The sequence below is a fragment of the Myotis myotis genome, unplaced genomic scaffold (assembly GCF_014108235.1).
Source record: "Myotis myotis isolate mMyoMyo1 unplaced genomic scaffold, mMyoMyo1.p scaffold_m19_p_1, whole genome shotgun sequence".
NCBI classification, from domain to species: domain Eukaryota; kingdom Metazoa; phylum Chordata; class Mammalia; order Chiroptera; family Vespertilionidae; genus Myotis; species Myotis myotis.
In genome coordinates, this window is record NW_023416313.1 from 189,317,851 (window position 1) to 189,337,605 (window position 19,755).

General features: G+C 40.4%; 1 protein-coding gene across 3 annotated transcripts in view; it reads left to right on the forward strand.

Annotated features, from left to right (window-relative positions):
• Positions 1–19,755, forward strand: part of PELI2 (pellino E3 ubiquitin protein ligase family member 2) — a 184,660-nt gene that overhangs the window by 58,395 nt on the left and 106,510 nt on the right. For 2 of the 3 annotated variants that reach the window (XM_036308267.1, XM_036308258.1), the window contains exon 2: positions 8,476–8,605. In XM_036308267.1, coding sequence (XP_036164160.1) covers positions 8,476–8,605 — 130 coding nt within the window. Of the gene's footprint in view, positions 1–1,075; positions 1,272–8,475; positions 8,606–19,755 lie in introns of all 3 variants that reach the window. The other variant, XM_036308275.1, reaches the window with a different exon arrangement.

The window sequence follows — 19,755 nt, forward strand, 5'->3', positions numbered from 1 at the left end:
ATTCTGGGATCCGTCTTTTAACTGCATCTGCAAAGACTGTTTTTTCCAGATAAGGTCACATTCACCTGTCTGGGACATGGACATAAGTCTGGAGGCTACTATTCAGGCTACTGTACTGCTCCTGTGGCTATGATAGCTCTCCCCACCTGATCTTCTGGTCGCTAATTGTCTGCACTGGGCTGGAGCTACTTTATACAGCAGTCTTTGAATACTATTGTTCAACAGAGTCATCTATCTATCCTATATAATAAAGAGGTAATATGCAAATTGACCCTTACTCTGTCATGCTGTCACAAGATGGCTGTACCCACAGCGGAGGAAGGGTTCCCATAACACAAGATGGCCACGCCCACAGCAGAGGCGGGGTTCCCAAAATGAGCCATAATGAGTGATGAGCAGGGACCTGAGGCTGCGTGGTGCTAGGTTGGGACGGGGGACCTCAGGCTGTGCCCCCCCGGCACCGGGCCGGAGACCTCAGGCCACACCCCCTGCCCTGGTGCTGGGCCAGGAGACCTGAGGCCACACCCCTGGCCCAGTGGGGCTTGATAGGGGACCTCAGGTCGCACCCCTTGCCCTGGTGCTGGGCCGGAGGACCTGAGGCTGCATCCCCCACCCAGCGGGTCTTGATGGGGGACCAGAGGCTGCGCCCCCCCACCTGGTGGGGCTTGACAGGGGACCTGAGGCTGCGCCCCCTTCCCCCCGCCCCCCGGCAGGGCTTGATGGGGGTGGGGTTGGTCGGGTCTGGGTCTGGGTCTTGCGCAATTTTGAGGTGCACATGGGTGGGCAGGGACTTGACTCTGGGTCCCGCGGCATGCCCCAGACTCTGACAGGAGAAAGATTTTCATATACATTTTACTAATTTTCTTTCATCTCTGACACTTCTACTATAGAGAAAGGGCAAATAGCAATATTAAAATATATCCTCTAATTCCCTTTTACTGTGCATGAATTTCGTGCACTGGGCCACTAGTGTGTGTGTGTGTGTGTGTGTGTGTGTGTATGTATATAGAAGGCTAATATGCTAAGTGTCCTTCCCACTGTCCAACTGGTCGCTATGACACACACTGACCACCAGGAGCTGCCATGACACACACTTGCCATTTACCGAGAAGCAGCAGCATGGACCTGGCCGATGTAGCAACACGTGCAACACTCAGCTTCTCCCAAGTGGACACAGGCCCTGCCACCACCCTGGAGTGACAGCCACCAAATCACAGCCAACGCTGCTGAAAACCTATGGCCGGCCCGAAAATGGTTGCTGTGGGTGCTGGGTAATGACGTCACGTAGCAACTCCCGACTTCCTGGCTTTCTCTCCCTAGCAACTTCCTCCTTGCAGTTTCTTCAGCCCAGGAACATGACTTGCTTTATAGCCAGGTGGAAACATTTACATTTTAACCAAATATCTGTGAAGTGTTTTCCCATGCCTCATCTCATTTGATACTCACAGAAGTTCTGAAGTAGGTAGATAGGAGACTTACTGGAATCCTATTTTCTTTTGAAAATAACTTCAGGTTTTCTCACTGCCCAGAATATAGTCAAACACTGCTGCAGTTAAATATTTTACCCTTCGTTCTCCCTTCAGGATCTACAATAATAATCTGCGTTGTGTTGATATTTACTGCTGTGTTGCTGACAGTTACCTGAAAGAGAAGTTGGGGTGCTTCACTGGGCTGGAAAAAGTTTAGCTAAATCAGAAAGCAGGTCTAATTAAGCAAGTTTATCCCATATATATGAAAGGCTAAGTTGACTAATGCATGTGCGATACATATGAAGCTCTTGCTGGTGCCAATCACACGTGTGTTTTCATCTGTCATTGTCAATCATGAATTTGATTGACACTTCTGTTATAGAAAAAGGGTGAATAGTGATATTAAAATATTTTTTCTAATTAATTTCAATGTGCACAAATTCGTGCACTAGGCCACTAGTTTCATTACAATGTTGATTAGAGGCCTGGTGCACGAAATTCATGCATGGGGGGGGGGCCCTCAGCCCGGCCTATACCTTCTCTCAATCTGGGACCCCCTTGGGGGACGTTCGGCTGCCGCAGGGATCGGGCCTAAACCGGCAGTCCGACATCCCTCTCACAATCCCAGACCGCTGGCTCCTAACTACTCGCCTGCCTGCCGGACCGCCCCTAACTGCTCACCTGCCTGCCTGATTGTCCCTAACTGCTTGCCTGCTTGCCTGATCGCCCCTAACCGCCTCTGCCTCGGCCCCCGCCACGGTGGCTTTGTCCAGAAGGACATCCAGAATGACGTCGAGAAGGTCGTTTGGCTAATTACCATATTACGCTTTTATTATTATAGACTAGAGGCCCGGTGCACAAAAATTTGTGCACTCGGGGGGGAGAGGGGATCCCTCAGCCCGGCCTGTGCCCTCTCGCAGTCTGGGACCCCTCAGGAGATAACGACCTGCTGGCTTAGGCCTGCTCCCGGGTGGCAGAGGGCAGACCCAATCCCTAGGTGCAGCCCCTGGTCGGGCTCAGAGCAGGGCCGATTGGGGAGTTGGGGCGCCGCACCCTGTCATGCACAGAGCAGGGCGGATTGGGGAGTTGGGGTGCTGCCCCCTGTCATGCACAGAGCAGGGAGATTGGGAGGTTGTGATGCCACCCTCAGTCACGATCAGGGTAGGGCCGATTGGGGGGTTGGGGCACCGCCCCCTGTCACACTCAAGGCAGGGTCGATAGAGAGGTTGCGGCGCCACCCTCGGTCACGCACAGAGCAGGGCCAATCAGGGGGTTGGGGCACCGCCCTCTATCACCCACAGAGCAGGGCCGATCAGGGGGTTGGGGCGCCACCACTCTCACACTCAGGGCAGGGCCGATGGGGAGGTTATGGCTCTACCCCGTCACACACAGAGCAGGGCCCGTGGGGGGTGGGGGGGTTGGGGAGCTTCCCCCTATCAGGCACAGAGCAGGGCCGATCAGGGGGTTGGGGAGCCTTCCCCTGTCATGAACAGAGCAGGGCGGATAGGGAGGTTGTGGCCCCACCCGCTGTCACACACACAGCCGCAGGGCAATCAGGGGGTTTGGGCGCTGCCCCCTGTCACGCTGATCCCGGTGCCGGGAGGCATATTACCCTTTTACTATATAGAATAGAGGCCTGGTGCACGGTTGGGTGCCGGCTGGTTTGCCCTGAAGGGTGTCCTGGATCAGGGTGGGGGTCCCCACTGGGGTGCCTGGCCAGCCTGGGTGAGGGGATGATGGCTGTTTGCAGCTGGTCACACACCCTTCAGGGTGGGGGTCCCCACTGGGGTGCCTGGCCAGTCTGGGTAAGGGGCTGAGGACTGTTTTCAGGCTGGGGCTGACTGAAGCTCCCAACTGCTCCTTTTTTTCTTTTCTTTTTTTTTTTATTCTGGGCCAGCTTTAGCTTGAGGCTTGGCTCCAGCTCTTAGGCCTCCGCGGCTGAAAGTAGGTTTCTGGCCTTTACTTACAATGTTGCGAATCTGCTGGCTGAAGTCCAGTGGTATTTGTTACAGAGTTTCTTAAACTGCCTGCTCAGAGGCCTGCAGCCGCAGGCGGGGAACGTTGGTTTCCTCCGTCACTGAGGCAACCAAGCCTCATGTTAGTTTCAAGCTGCCTGGCTGCCTGCCGCCATCTTGGCTGACAGTTAATTTGCATATCTTGCTGATTAGCCAGTGAAAAGGGTAGCGGTCATACTCCAATTACCATGTTTCTCCTTTATTAGTGTAGATGAGATACCATAGGAACTTAACTTTTGTTTATATTAATTAGCCTATAGTGAAATTGGTTTCATTATGTGTCATTTTGCTTTTAGTTGCAAAACCTATTTAACAACATTATGTGAGAACTCATTGTATATCCAATCATTTTAATCTTACCAGGTTCCCCATTCCTCTGAGGGTATGCCCCTTATCATGGAGTACCAGGTGTTATAACCTGGCCCCTTTATCCTCCTTTCCCATTGTTTCCTTTCCTCTTGAACTTAATGCTCTGGCAGTACTGAATTACCTATAGTCCTCCTTGCCTTTGTATACACTGTTTCCCACATTTAGTTTTGTTCAGAGTTCAAGATAGTTCAAGCAGTGTCTCTTAGTAAAGCCTTCCTTACTACTTGTTGCTACTAGTGCATAAAATGATGAATGCACTTACATAAGTGTTTTTATTACACTTGGTTTTGTGCCTTTCTTTGCTTTTAGCGGAGAGTTTTGTAATGACAGGGAAGCTGATGTTCATTGTTGTAGCCCTAGTACTTGGCATTATAAATGTTGAATGAATGACCATGTCGCTTATCCTAAGTAGAAACTTGTCTCTTAACTCTGGTTTTTCACTGCTATCTTAGTTATTTCCAATAGCATTTTTCACTGACCTAAATGTACTAAGTAAGTAGTCAGTATAAGTAGACGGGCATATCACTTAACCTGCAATATCTGCATCTGTGCTCAGGCAATTTAAGTTAAAATATCTCTTCATAGGTTAAGGTTGACATTTCTGGTTTTTGTGTTATTCCCTTTATAATAGGTAAGTAACAGAAACCCATTTGACTTAGCTGAAACTAAAAAGAATTTTATGAACAAGGGTCAGAGTATATCTGGGCCAATGGAAGCCCTAAAGGATCCTCTCTCTTCATCTTTGTTTGCCACTTGTCTCTGTTCGTCTGCTTCATCCCTCACTTTTCTCTGCTTCTTCATGGACATAACAGATTGTGACATCCCCATGGCTCCCCTGCTTATATTATACAGCTCTAACCATCCACATAGATGGGCTGGATGTCTGTCTCATTTTTGTGTTTTCCAGGATAAGGATGTCATTGGCCAGCTTGGGCCAGATGTCCACCTCCAGCCAGGGCAGGGCGGAGAGTCCTGGCCCAGCCATTTCATTCACAAAAGGTGTTAGGGCTCACCTTAGGCAGTGAAGGGATAGTGTTGTTGCGAGCAGATCACTAAAACGTGTGTGCCATACTCTTATTAGGATAGATCCTTTTGACCAGAGGATAGTTGAGAGGAAGATGCATCAAAGAGCTAGGGAAACGTGTGTGTGTGTGTGTGTGTGTGTGTGTGTGTGTGTGTGTGTGTGCGCGCGCATGCGCGCGCAGGAAATCTGACCAGATCTGGTACCAGTTGCCTCTAGGCTACAGTGGTGAAAATTTCCTCTGCATTGTTTAGAGTCCTGGCTTTAATTGATTCATTCTTTCTTCTTAATACAGAATGTTCATCTCGATTTAAGTGATATGGAAAAATATTAAAACAAAGTGGGTTTTTAATGGTTGTTTACTCATGGATATGTTCATTATACTAATCACACATATGTTTTAAAAATAATGTACACTGTTCTGATCTTGCATCAGAAAAAGGATATGAACAGGCTTGAAATAAATTATCTCTGTATTCTAGACACATTTTTATGTAGCTGACATTCCTTTGTGATGGAAATGGTAATATTAAAACACAGCAGGAATAACTTCTGGTGAAAATTAAAATCCATTGTCATACTTTAGCTACCCAGTTGTAAAACATAGAAACAAAACCACTTGATTTTAACCTTTACTGTTCTCAGTGGTCCTCATGTCCCCTCTCTGCCATACTGGCCACCATGCCCTTCTTTTGGGTGTGAGTGGACAAGTGGCAAAGGCAAGAGAGTTAAGACAGAGACAAGCCACCAGAGGTGCTGCCCCTGCCTCTGTGGCTCGGAAGGAACCGAGGAGCTGTCATACTTACTCAAGTAAATGTGACCTTCTTTGGATTCTCTTCTGGAAAAGAATTTCCAAGGTAGAGGTAGAGAATTGTCATGTCAGTGTGGCAACTTGAGACAGCGATTGGAACACACAAAGGTCGGTTAATTTATTTTATTTTATTTTATTTTATTTATTTTATTTTATTTTATTATTTTATTTATTTTATTTATTTTATTTTATTTTATTTATTTTATTTTATTTTATTTTATTTTATTTTATTTTATTTTTTATTTTATTTTATTTTATTTATTTTATTTATTTTATTTTATTTATTTTATTTTATTTTATTTTATTTTATTTATTTTATTTTATTTTATTTATTTTATTTATTTTATTTTATTTTATTTTATTTTATTTTAATTTATTTTATTATTTTATTTTAATTTATTTTAATTTATTTTGTTTTGTTTGTTTGTTTGTTTAAATTCCAGGAATAATTACAAATCAATTTAATGAAGTGTGATATTTGGGGGGTGGGGGGGATCAGGTAAACTACTTCTTAATTCAGTATTTCAAAGGACAGTGATTACAAATATCAGCACCACACTCTTTATCTCCAGCTAACACAGCACAAGTCTGCTGGGGGTGGGGAGGGCTCCTTCAGGTCCTGCTGGAGCCCTCGCAAACACTAAAAAGAACTACGGTCTGCTTATCTGATTTTAGGTAAACCTACGGAGGCAGAGAGGAGCCATCTGTTTTCTTTTCTTTTTTCTTCTTTAAATAAATCTTTATTGTTCAGATTATTACAGTTGTTCCTCTTTTTCCTCCCATAGCCCCCCTCCACCCGGTTCCCACCCCACCCCCTACACTTACTCCCCCCCCACCCCCCCACTGTCCTCATCCATAGGCTGGTTACTTTAGAGTTAGAAAATACAGTTGAAAACAGAAACGCTGCCTTCAATCCTGCATTTATTTATTTTTTATTTTGATTTACTCACACCAGACAGTTATTGTGTTGGCTGCTGTCTTTTTTTTAAAATATATTTTTATTGATTTCAGAGAGGAAGGGAGAGGGAGAGATAGAAACATCAATGATGAGAGAGAATCACTGATTAGCTGTCTCCTGCAAGCCCCCTACCAGGGATCGAGCCCACAACCTGGGCAAGTGCCCTGACCAGGAATCGAACCCATGACCTCCTGGTTTATAGGTCAATGCTCAACCACTGAGCCATGCTTGATGGGCAATTCTGCATTTATTTTAAACACTGGTATTATCTTAAGGAATCTGTACTAATAAAAGGGTAATATGCTAATTAGACCGGGTCAACCAGACATCTTCCGGTCATCCAGTCCTCCCTCCAGACAAAGCCACAATGGTGGGGGCTGAGGCAGTGGTGGTTAGGGGCGATCAGGCCAGCAGGGGAGCAGTTAGGGGCAATCAGGCTGGCAGCGGATGGCAGTTAGGGGTAATCAGGTCGGCAGGCAGAGGGGTTAGGGGTAATCAGGCAGGCAGGCAGGAACATGAGTGGTTAGGAGCCAGCGGTCCCAGATTGCGAGAGGGTTGTTTGACTGCCTGTTTAGGCCCGATGCCTAAACCGGCAGTGAGACAATCCCCGAGGGGTCCTGGATTGGAGAGGGTGCAGGGCAGGCTGAGGGACCGCCCCCCCCCCCCTGCACAAATTTCGTGCACTGGGCCTCTAGTCCTGCATGATAAAAGCGTAATATGCAAATTGACCAAACAGCGGAATGACCAGTCGGTGAGGGGTGGGGCCGGTGAGCAGGCGGCACCATGCCAGCCAAGGCCTGTGCCAGCAGGAAGAGGGAGGATGGCGAAGGAGGTGGAGACGGCAGCTACCAGTGGTGGTGGAGGGGTGATGGGGGGGTGAGGCGGGCTGTGCCTTCTGGTGCCATCCCCTGGTCGGCCGCTCGGTCACCTCCCACAGAGGGAGGCCGGCAGCGGTGGGGTGATTGGGGCAGCGCTGTTCACTGATTGGCCCGCCTGGTTGCCTCCTACAGAGGTGGGCCTAAGCCATCAGTAGGGCACCCCCTGAGGGCTCCCAGACTATGAGAGGGTGTAGGCCGTGCTGAGGGACACCCTCCCCTGCCGAGTGCACAGATTTTCGTGCACCAGGCCTCTAGTTAATACAGGAAATCTGCTTAAGGACATCAGATGTTTTCCAGGTGACTTTTAAAGTTATTGGGCAGTTTGTGGACTAAAACTCATCTTTTTTTACTTTGGATCGCTTTATGGGCCTTATGTTTAATTTTTGCAAGCTATTTCTTGGATAACCTGACAGCATAAGGTTCAAATAGAAATGGGAATGAGGGTAGAGAATTTAGAACTTACAAGAATGCAAGTAACTAAATTTGGTCTTCTTACAAATAAAGATCCTACAGACATTAACATGTTTTGGGAGTGAGAGGTGAGGTTTAATTAGTATGCTATTTTCTAACTAGTTCATTTAGAAATATTTCTTGAGTGTTTCTCTGGGGTCCATTCAACGATGCTGGCTGAATTGAGACAGCACTAATACAGTCTCTGTAGAATTCTCATTTGCTTATTTATACTCTGTCTCCTTACAAAAAGATTTGAAGAGTCTTACTTTATAGAATATAAAACCTATAATTACATTGTACATCACTCCTAAATTAAGTTTCTGGAAGTGATTTGAATTTCATTATAGCTGATGTCTGTTTGCAGCCATTTCCTTTTGTGGGGTATTTAGTGGGCAATTCTTTATGACCATTCCTATCTTTTCCCTTATTCCATCTAACTTTCCTTCTTAAAACTTTAAAAAAAATCTTTAAATAAGTGAACTCTTTCATCTTTGTTTATAGGTACAATGGTGCTTTACCCAATGGAGACAGAGGCCGGAGGAAAAGTAGATTTGCCCTCTATAAACGACCCAAAGCTAATGGAGTCAAACCCAGCACGGTCCACGTGATATCCACGCCACAGGCATCCAAGGTAGGTGGTGGCTCCTTCACTGCTAGGAAGAGCTCAGCAGACTGCCTCCTGGTGATTCCTTGTTATTCCTTGTCCTTTTCATTTTATTTCTCTGTAGGACAGTGTTTCTCAACCATTTGAGACTGGATAACTTTTGGTTGTGAAGGGCTGTCTTATGCATTATAAGATATTTAGGAGCATCCCTTGATTCACTAGATGCCCACAGCACATCAGTCTCAAGCCACTGCCAACTGCCACCAACGTTGTGAAAAACAAAAATGTCTGAAGACTTGCCACATGTCCTCTGGGGGTGGGTTGAGAAAATCCCTCCTGCCCATCTCAGTATAAATCTCTGTTTTAGGTTATAGTGAAGCTAGCATATATCAATTTAGAATAGTTGAAAATTAAATTATATTCTTTATTCTACAGAGTGTTTTTTATTAAATCTTGGTATAAACAACATCAAGATTTGTTATTTTCCTTCTATTGAGTAGTGGGTATTTTCATGTAATCTATGTGTATGTGAAATTGAATTTGTGTAATTTTTAGAAAGGTTGGAAGTACACAGAGCTAAAGGCTGTAAGACAGTGGTTCTCAATCTTCTGGCCCTTTAAATACATTTCCTCATGTTGTGACCCAACGATAAAATTATTTTCGTTGCTACTTCATAACTGTAATGTTGCTACTGTTATGAATCATAAAGTAAATATCTGATATGCAGGATGGTCTTAGGCGACCCCTGTGAAAGGGTCGTTCGACCGCCAAAGGGGTCGCGACCCACAGGTTGAGAACCGCTGCTGTAAGTTGTCTACTACACATATGTCTTCTCATAAATTTCAAGTGAATAAAGTGTTAATTTTTAGGATTATTTTATATGTTCTCTGATATATAAGTGGGACAAAAATCTCAGTTTACATTTTGGTTGATATATTCTACCTGTTAGGTTTATGACAGCTTTTCTTTTAATTAAAGAAATTCTTTAGTGTATAATATAGTTTCATTTTCTAGAAAACAATTATATTTATCTGAAATATTTCGTATCGGTCACTGGCTGTACAATTTATCATCATGGGTTTGGACCATCTGGAACAAATAAGAGACTTTAATTCTCATTTTTACTTTCAAAGAGGAATGAATGGTTTCATGGAAGCAACATGTGGTATTTATACTCAGTCTTAGAAACAGATCACTTTTGTTAATGTTTTTATTTAAAAAGCTTCTGTGATTGTTTCTGAAGCAGTACCTGGAAAAGTTTGCTATAATGTACCAATTTATACTGTCTTATATTAATGAGGGATGTTTAGACAGTAAGTATCAAGCACCAAGAAAACAGGAAAGGAAAGATGAATATTTAGTGGCAAGATTTTTTGCTAGGGAAGGGGGAATAAAATAAAAATTTGGGGAAGGGAAGGACACTTTGTAGGGAAAACAAAGGAAAACAGCTTACAAAGATTCTGAGAAATGGAGGAGGTGAAATATTAACAGAATTGGAGAAAGTCAAGGAATATGAGAAGCATTTTATAATTCAAGAATATTTGGTGAAGGACACCAAGACAGATGTTTTTAAGCATGGGATAAGTGCCAAAAATATTCTATATTATAGACGTGGTCCTTATAATTTTGTCTGTGTGTTTCACATTTATCTTTCCTTCCTCTGACTCTGTACCTTTTTTGTTATATTTACTTTTTTAAATCTCAGGTTTTATATTAAGTCAATGGTATTAGATATTTTTCTTAAATTTTTATAGAAATCTTTGTTCAGGTTTCCTATTATGATAGAATATAAAAATTAGGTCCTATTGGTGGGTCATCGGCTCTTTCTTACTCATTACTCATCTCCATGTGCTCAATTTAGCTGTTACGTTTTATATCTATAACTACATTTTACCTGAAGTCTTATAGATTATAAATCTTTTGGTAGTTGTCTTTCTAAATCTGTGTTTAAAAATATCACCCACAGTACTAGTAGTAGGCAAATTGGGTTTTGGTCTTGACCTTCTCTCATTTTATAACCTGGGAAAAATACATTCTCAGGGCCTCAGTTTACTCATTTACAAAATGAAAGAGTTGGCTCTAGGCAGAAGCCATGTTGAATCAGATAAGAAACACCAATGATTCCAGCTTAAAAAGTAAAAATGGAGAAATTATTAAAGGATAGGTGATTACAGCTCTCAGAATTTGGGGAAAAGTTGATAGGTTTTGTTCAAACCAGAGTATCAACAGTAGTTAACATGGATATTCTTTCAAGGGTGTTATAAAGTGACTTGACTCCAACTACCTTCTATCTCTTTTAAAGGTTTTAGATTTCAGGGAAGAGAATCTGATAGGCCCAGTCTAGGGCAGTCAACCATGACCAAGGGAGATGAGTAGACCAGACATATTTATTGTGAACTGATCAAACACCCCATATTGCATTTCCCTCATGCATCTTATTCCAGTTGGTGCCTGTAGATTGAGGGCCTCAAACCTAGTATTCCATCCTACCTGAACCTAGCACCTTAGTCACAAATCCCTCCCTGCTGTTCCCTCTCAGACTCCCATTCCTGACCAGGTTTGCCCTGTCACTCCAGCTTTCACTTTCTCTGTTGGCCCCCTTGACACAATCTCTTATCTATTTAACTTTTTCTTCAGATGCTCTTCCTACTGCCTCACTTTAACTGAATCCTGGTTTCTGTCAATATATTCTTTTCACTCTTTTTTTTTTTTTACATCTTTTCCCATTCATGGAATTAGAAATGATCTTACTCTGTTTCCAGTTCAGTCTCTTCTTTTTAACCCTACATTATTAACTTAAGCTGCCCTAACCCTACTCCTGACCTCCCTGACCTGCAGTTCACTCTCCTGCATACTTCAGTGATTCACTGCCTATGCAGGCCAATCTTTCTTTCTTCCCAATCCCTGTTTAGACATACATTGGCATCCATTGTTCACAGAGTGCTTTAACTCAGTTTCAGTGACTGCCCCTTCCATTCCACTTTTCCCATTGACACTTGAAAGTGATCATAATCTCCAGTTCATTCTACTTGTTTTTACACTTACTTCTTATTCCATCAAGACATCTGGCCCCTTTGCTTGTCCTTACTTGCCTCAGTTGTTAGCTCATGTGGCTTTTCCGTTTATGTTGTTGACTTCACCCCAGATTCCCTTTCTCTGGTACCTTCCTTCCCAAGCCCTGGTGGATTGTTTGTCTTGTCTTTTTCTTGCTCATCCCATTTTCCATCAGAGTGACCTTATCAAGAGTGGTTTGTCTGCTCTGAAAGTTCTGATTATGCAGTATTGGTAATGAAAGGGTCGTCTTTGATTGGAGTTATAAACATGAGAGCTAGATAGAAGGATGTGGTTACCATTAGTAGAATTTGAACCCTTGGCCTTGTGACTATGTTGTTTCTTGCCTCTGCCATAATCACTCTGCCCCACAGTCTGGGGGCAAAACAGGGAGTACCCCTTTGCTGTTGGTAGTGGCACTTGGGGAAGGGGACCTCTTAGTTTTCCGTGCATGTGAGTGTCCTAGCTAAGTCAGAGGAAGATGACAAATATGTGCTACTGTTGTGTAATCTGTGTAATCTTTAGTTGTGTACATATTTGCTCAAAGATACTTCTCCTATTACATAATGTGTTTTAAAAGACAGAATCCTTAAGTCCTGTTTTACTTTTGGCATTTCTGTTACACAGACATAGGTATTTAGCAATTTATTCATTTGTTCATTTACTCACCAAATATTTATCTAGCTAGCTCTTTCTATGGCCAGGCATCATGGTAGCTATTAGATATACCACAGTCAAAAAAATATGCCTGCATGGAGCTAACTGTCTAGCAGGTAGGCAAACAGAAAATAATCATGTGAGTATATGTTTAACTGCACATTGTGAAAAAGCACAGTGAAGGAAAAGAAGAAGGTGCTGTGCGAAAGGGGGTGCGGAGTTGAGGTTGGGCAGGCAGGGAAGAATCCGAGGAAGTGGCCTGTGAGCTGTTAGCTGTAGGGTGTAAGGAGGAAAAGCCAGATCTGGAGTTCTTGTGAGTGCAGTTGGAGAATTTGGATTTTTTTCTGAGTGGAAACATTGAAGAGAATGGCATGATTTGACCGAGAGTTTAAGTTTATTTATGTTTGTTCATTTATGTTTTAATGATGCAGGGCAACTATTTTGCTCTTACATAATCAGTAAATGGTATGATGATGGTGGTGGTGATGGTGCCTGATAGGTAAATATTTGGGAAGCAACATGGTTTAAATTTAGCAACATTACTGTGGAAAGCTCTTCATCATGATTTTCCTTGTTTAGATTGTGCTGTATGGAAATCTCCTTTTTGGGTTACTTTTACTTCTAAAAAGTAACTGAATATCACTTGGTTCCAGTAGGCATATTTCAGGATGGAAAGTATCAGTGGTCTTAAAATGATAATTTAGAGGGAAATTAGGGCTATTTAGTGTGATTTGTATAACCAGGGTTACTCTTTAGCTGTTTGTACTGGAATGGCTCTCCTGGTCGATAAGATATTGAAAGTCTTCTTTATCAGTCAGTGAATAATGTAATGGCAACTGTGCGAAGTGATATAAATAATAGATAAATGTAAGCTCTTTAGTTCAAGCTAATTTTGTAAGCTGTTAGTTGGGTTTACAGTTGAAGCACTCACTATCTCTCTGTTCATCTAGCCTGGATCTTGGGGGTAATGGATGACATATTCCCCATTTGGATATGTTTTATCCTTTTAGATATCATAAGTGTGGTCTTCCGAATCTTAGAAGAAAAAAAGGAAATATTAGTAATAAACTGCAGCCTAGCATATCTTTTGATAATATACAGGATTATAAACCTAAAACAAATAATTTTTATTTCTAGACTAGAGCACAACTTACTTCAACAAAAAATAGAAATACGAATGACCTAACTTTATACCTTAAGGAATGAGAAAAAAGAAGACTAAAGGAAGCCCAAAGCTAGTGGAAGGAAGGAAGTAACAAAGAGCAGAAATAAATACGATTAAAAAAAATAATACAAAAGATCAATGAAACCAAGATGAACAAAAATAGGCAAACCTATATAGAGATTCACCAAGAAAATAAGAGAGGACTCAAATCAAATTAGAAATGAAAGAGGAGACATAACTGGTACCACAAAAATACAAAGGATCATAAGAGACTTTTATGAACAATTATATGCCAACAAAATAGTAAACCTAGAAGAAATGGATAAATTCCTAGAAACATACAAGCTACCAAGACTAGATCATGAAGACATAGAAAAACTGAACAGACCAGTTGCTAGTAAGGATATAATTTAAATTTAAATTTAAATTTAAATTTAAAATAATTTTCTGACTTAAAGTATCTATTAAGACTTTAAAAATACATTTATGTGAATGTACCATGGCCATGTAATGTTCTAGTCCTGAGTGTTGCAAAACATATCTATTGAGATCAGAAAATGACTTTTAAAAAACATAAATCAAGGCTGTGAAATTTCCGTCATTATTGACATAGCTCCAACCATTTCACAAATAAATGGTAGTAATAAAAAAAAAGTAATAATTTACTTACCATGCACTATTTAAGACCTTGAGGATAGATGATGGGTTTTGTTGAATTTATGGAGTTGGAAGGAACAACATATGAGACATATTAAACTTTATTGTCATAATCAAGAAATATTGTCTCAATGAGAAATCTTTATCTGAAAACTTCATGAATTTTGTACAGATGGTGCAAGTTTAGTGTTAGAAAAAAGTTGTCTTAGTTGAAATTCTAGAAAAACTTTTGGGTATTTTCATTTGATGCTGTCTTACTATATTTAGTTACTGCATAATGCCATAAAAAGAAAAAAATCAAGTAAGCTACTAAACATTTTTTCTTGATACTTTTATATTTATCTTATATCAAATCTATGCTACCAAGTTAAGTAACATATCTAAGAACTTAGAATTAAATTAATGAAGTATTTGCCTTTGGACGGGCAGCCTATGGTACTAGTAATGCAAACAGTTCAGAAATCATATAAAGACTTGAATAATCACTTTAATAAAAATTGTGAGATAGAATTTTGAAATTATTAGAGAGTTGGCTTTATTACATGCTATTCTAACCATTCTTAATTCTTTGGTTTTAGAAGAAGGAAATTTTCAATTACTAAAACAGGTAAATTTATTTGACAGCTAATAGGCAATGGAACATATAAAACCAAATATAGGAAACTGTGATAGAGATGCAGAGAATATTAGAGAAACAAATTTGAAATAAAGCAAAATATTACAAGAGAAAAAACTATTAAATTTTCCAAAAAGTTACATGAAAATACACTTATTTGATGGTAAATTTGAAGAATATAATTAACTTGTAATAACATCCTTTTAATGTGTTGATTCTTGGAATGTGATGTTTACTTTCAAGGCAGATTGAAAGTAAACACAATTTTGTAAAATTAAGCTAGGTAATTAAATATGACAGTCCAATAAGTGATTTCCATGGTTTTAGGTGGAAATAGTGAATATTAAAATCTCAGTATTATCTAAAAAATAGAGTTTAATCAACATTAGTTTAGTAAATGATAATAGGAGATGTACCTTGAACAATATTATGTTATGGAAAATATATATCAAGACACAGTTTACCCATTGTCTTGTCTTTCAATTAAATAGGGGAAGCTATTGGAAAGATTTGGTTTGTTACTTTTAAAAAACTCAGACATTGCTTAGTTTGTGACAGATTCAGCAAATAAAGGATTATACCAGTAATTCCTAACACTTAACAGATGACTTGGAAATTATTAGCCTGATTTAATGAGTGATTGGTACTTTAACTTGCAGCACTTGGGTACAGTTTTATACTATGTGCAGTTCATATTATTTAGAGAATAAATGGGACTATATTAAAAAATTTATTTATATACTTAATATTTTTATTTATCTGAGTATTAAATATTATCACTCCTGACATAAGTGATTTTCATAAATACATCTGTGATTGGGTGATTATTTCATTTTGGGTTTTACATAGCATGAGTTTTAACATCAAGAATTGGTTATTATTAACTACTACATTTCTGTAATTTTTGGCTAATCACTTTTATGTTTTTTGATAGTTTTGCCATGTGAATAGTGTAAATTTAGTAATTTGGAGCTGTTATTTTCGCTTCTTATTTTTTCAGCTGAGTTTTTTACATATGTTGTTCACAAAGTAACAAGAATACGCTTTCTTATTTAAGTACATTTTCTTTCAAATCTCCTAAATAAAGTATTGAGATTTTACTGCTGTGGTTAAGTTAGGCAGCTTGACATGCAATGAAGCGGCATAATTATATATCACCATTTTCCCTTCATATTTGTGTGAGTCTTTAAGGTAGATTGTACTAGGTGTATCAGTTAATAATTTGGATTTTGTAATCAAAGAAAACACGATAATTTCAAAAGAAACATCAAAAGTGCGTTATTCAAAGTAATGTCCATCACTAGCTACACATTTCCCCCATCCCTCAGGTAATTTGTGGATACTGTCCCAATAGAACTTTTCTTGTTTTGAGGCAAACCATTTAGAGACCCAATTTTCCACTTCTTCATATGTTTTGAAGTGCTGCTCAGAAAGTGCATGTGCCATCCATTGGAACAAGTGGTAATCTGAAGGAGCAAGGTCTGGTGAATCCGGCGGGTGGGTTAATACTTCCCAGGCAAGATCTTTTAAAGTGTTTTTACTTGGTTTTGAAGTGTGTGATGGTGCGTCATCATGAAGTAAAATTACTTTGCTGTGTCTTTTGGTACATTCTGGTCGTTTCACAATCAAAGTGTGGTTCAAATTGATTATTTGTTGTTGGTAGCAATCAGTATTAACAGTTTCACCTGGTTTTAGAAGCTCCTAATACACCACACCTTCCTGATCCCACCAAATGCAGAGCATTGTCTTCTTTCCGAAGCAATTTGTCCTTGCAGTCGATGTTGATGGTTGACGTGGATCAACCCATGATTTTGTGCATTTGGGATTCTCAAAATAAATTCACTTTTCATTGCCAGTCACAATTTGATGCAAAAAAAAAGACTTTTTTTTTGTACCATTGAAACAACATTTGTCTTTCGTTCAGTTGATGTGGCACCCATTTCCTTCCTTTAAAATCTTTTCTATTGCTTGTAAATGAGCAGAAATTGTTTGCTGAGCAACGTTTAATCTTTCTGCAAGTTGTTTTTGAGTTTGACATGCATCTTCATCCAATAATGCTTGTAATTGTTGGTCTTCAAACTTTTTCAGTTGACCTGGACATTTTTTGTCTTTCACATCAAACTCATCACTTTTAAAGCATTTAAACCAGCGTTCACAAGTTTCTTGAGATGGAGCACGTTCCCCATAAGCTTCCCAAAGTATACGATAACTTTTTCTTCAAAATAAAGTAATGAATTAAAACTTACCACAAATGCTCTCTTTTTGGCATGAAATTTGACATTTTTAAGTGTAAAAATATCTATGATGTTAACACCTTCAGCAAATTTGACATATGAAGTTTTGAAGCTTGTTTTCAATACAACAAAATAGCACAGATATCAAATCGCATATATATCAATATATATATAACTCCATCAATTGAAAAAAAATCCGCATTATTAACTGGTACACCTAGTAGATATTTTAGTGTATTTTTAAAATTAAAATTTGCAGTATGATTCACAGTACCTACTATGAATAATTCCAGAAAGTTGAATTCAGAATATTACATTTTTCTTAGTTTCTGCAGAATATAGTTTGATACTAACATTTTTTAAAAAATATATTTTATTGATTTTTTTACAGAGAGGAAGGGAGAGAGATAGAGAGTTAGAAACATCGATGAGAGAAACATCGATCAGCCACCTCCTGCTCATCTCCTACTGGGGATATGCCCGTAACCCAGGTACATGCCCTTGACCGGAATCGAACCTGGGACCCTTCAGTCCGCAGGCCGACGCTCCATCCACTGAGCCAAACCGGTTTCGGCGACACTAACATTTTTGTTTTCTCTGACTTTTCTAGCATAGATAGGTTCATTGTTGCAAGCACTAGCAACTAATGGGATTTTTTTTGTGTACAGAATAATCACAACTTCATTGCCTTCTTCATTTCTGTTCATTGATATTTAGCAAAAAGTTCTGTTCTGCTGAGTGGTGTGGGCAGAAGAATTGTTCATTGTTTTATAGTAAAAGACATTTATGTCTTTTCTGTACTTATGATGTGCTTGACAGAATAACAGCTCCCAAAGATGCCCACCCCTTAAATTCTGGGACCTATGTTTAAGTCACCTCACAGCTGAAAGTACTTTGCAGCTGGCATTAAGGGCATAAAATAGGGAGGTTATCTTGGGTTGTCAGGGTGAGCCCAATTTGATCACAGGAATCCTTAAAAGTGAAAGAGGGAGGTAGAAGACTCACAGAGACGGAAGGGAGTCTGGGCAGGACTCAACTTGCAGTCCGTGAGCCAAGGAATGCAGCACCTTATGGAAGCTGAGAACAACTCAGGCAGGTGGCCTTTAGGGAAACAGAGACCTTAGTCCTATATTACACAGAACTCAACTCTTCCATCAACCTGAGTGTCCATGGAAACAGATTCTTCCCCTGGACTTCTGGAAAGGGACATAGCCCTTGATTTTGGCCTTTGAGACTTGGGCAGAAAAACCCCCAGATCTGTGAGATAATAAATTTGTATTATTTGTAGCTGCCAGGTTTTGTGGTAATTTGTTACAGCAGTAAGACAAAACACACACACACACACACACACACACACACAGTGTGTATATATATATATATATACACACACACACACACACACACACACACATACATACATATACTATTTTAAGAGAAATTAAATATGAAGGACCGTGTATTACTGAGCAGCTCTTAACCTTGTGTTGGGGGAAAGGGAAGGATAGGGAAACCAGGATGGAATTGGGGGACTGGGAAAGAAGAGATCTGTGTTTCTTTCTTTTTAAAAATTCTTTTGGATCTAGAGTGTTGGACCAGAAAAGCTTGACTCTAGCATTCAGTAACTTACTTATCAGTGTAATTTTCTGTATTACTGATATATAATAATTATACTATTGACTTGATGCATATGTTAGAAAAATCATACTTAATTTGTGTGCCCTTAAAGCACAGTTTTATTAGTGTTGCTTTTAGCATGTCAGTGTGGGAGAATACTTGTATTTATACTTATAATTGTGTCTTTACTCAAAGTTACTTGAATTATGACCCTGATTCAGGCAACTAATACTCATTTTTTTTTTTTTTTTTTTTTGTGGAGGAAAATAATCTTGCGCTGTAATTGTAAAAACATTGAATGTGAAAGTTGGAAGGAACTTATTCAGACTGACTCCTCATTTTACAAATGAGGGGCATGAAGAAGTTCAGAGAAGCCCAGTAAGGAGTCTCAGGTCACTAAGCCAGGTGTGCTGGTCTGTTGTTGCAGGTGGTGGGTGGAAAGTGCTGAGAAAAATGGGAACCAAGCTGGGTTCTGCTCCTGATCCTCCCACCTCCCAGGAGTGTGACTTGGAAAATCCATTTATTTCCAAACTAGAACTGCTGTCACTATAAAATAAAGGAATACAATTCTTAGTAAAAATGGAAGTTGCTCTGTAGACTTAGGATTAGTGGCTCTGTTAGGATAAGCTGTTCAGTCTTAAATCAGATTCTGTTCAGAAAGAGCCTTTTCAAGGAAAGGAACCATGATGGAGGCTTGAGTTGAAGTAGTAGGTTTGTTTGCAATGGTAGGTACCACAGTAAGTAGTAAAAGGTACATCAAAATTAATTCTGTGCAGCTGAAAAGAAGTCATAGCCTGCAAGGGAGGGTCAGAGAGGTGTCATTGGCTGACTTGAATTGGCTGTGGACCATTTTGCTACACCTTTGCCTTTCACATTAAAGTGCACGGTTGGCCTTCTCTTTAGTGAGAATGCCCTTCAGCCCCTTTGAAGTCCCACTGCTGACTGATGCACAGGGATACTTACCTACAAGCTCTTCATTGATCACATCCATGTCACTGGTGAGGCGTGAATGAGGGGCTCCAGGAACCTTTGGTTTTGCCTGACAAAGTTAGAGTTGATGGGAGCTTATTGGAGCCTGGGCGCCGGAAGTCTCCGATGCATAACTCATTCTTGCTTTGCTGTTTGTTCATCCGTACTCCGCTGCCAGGGGAGCCCTGCAGGACCGCCCTCTTTTCTCAGCTTT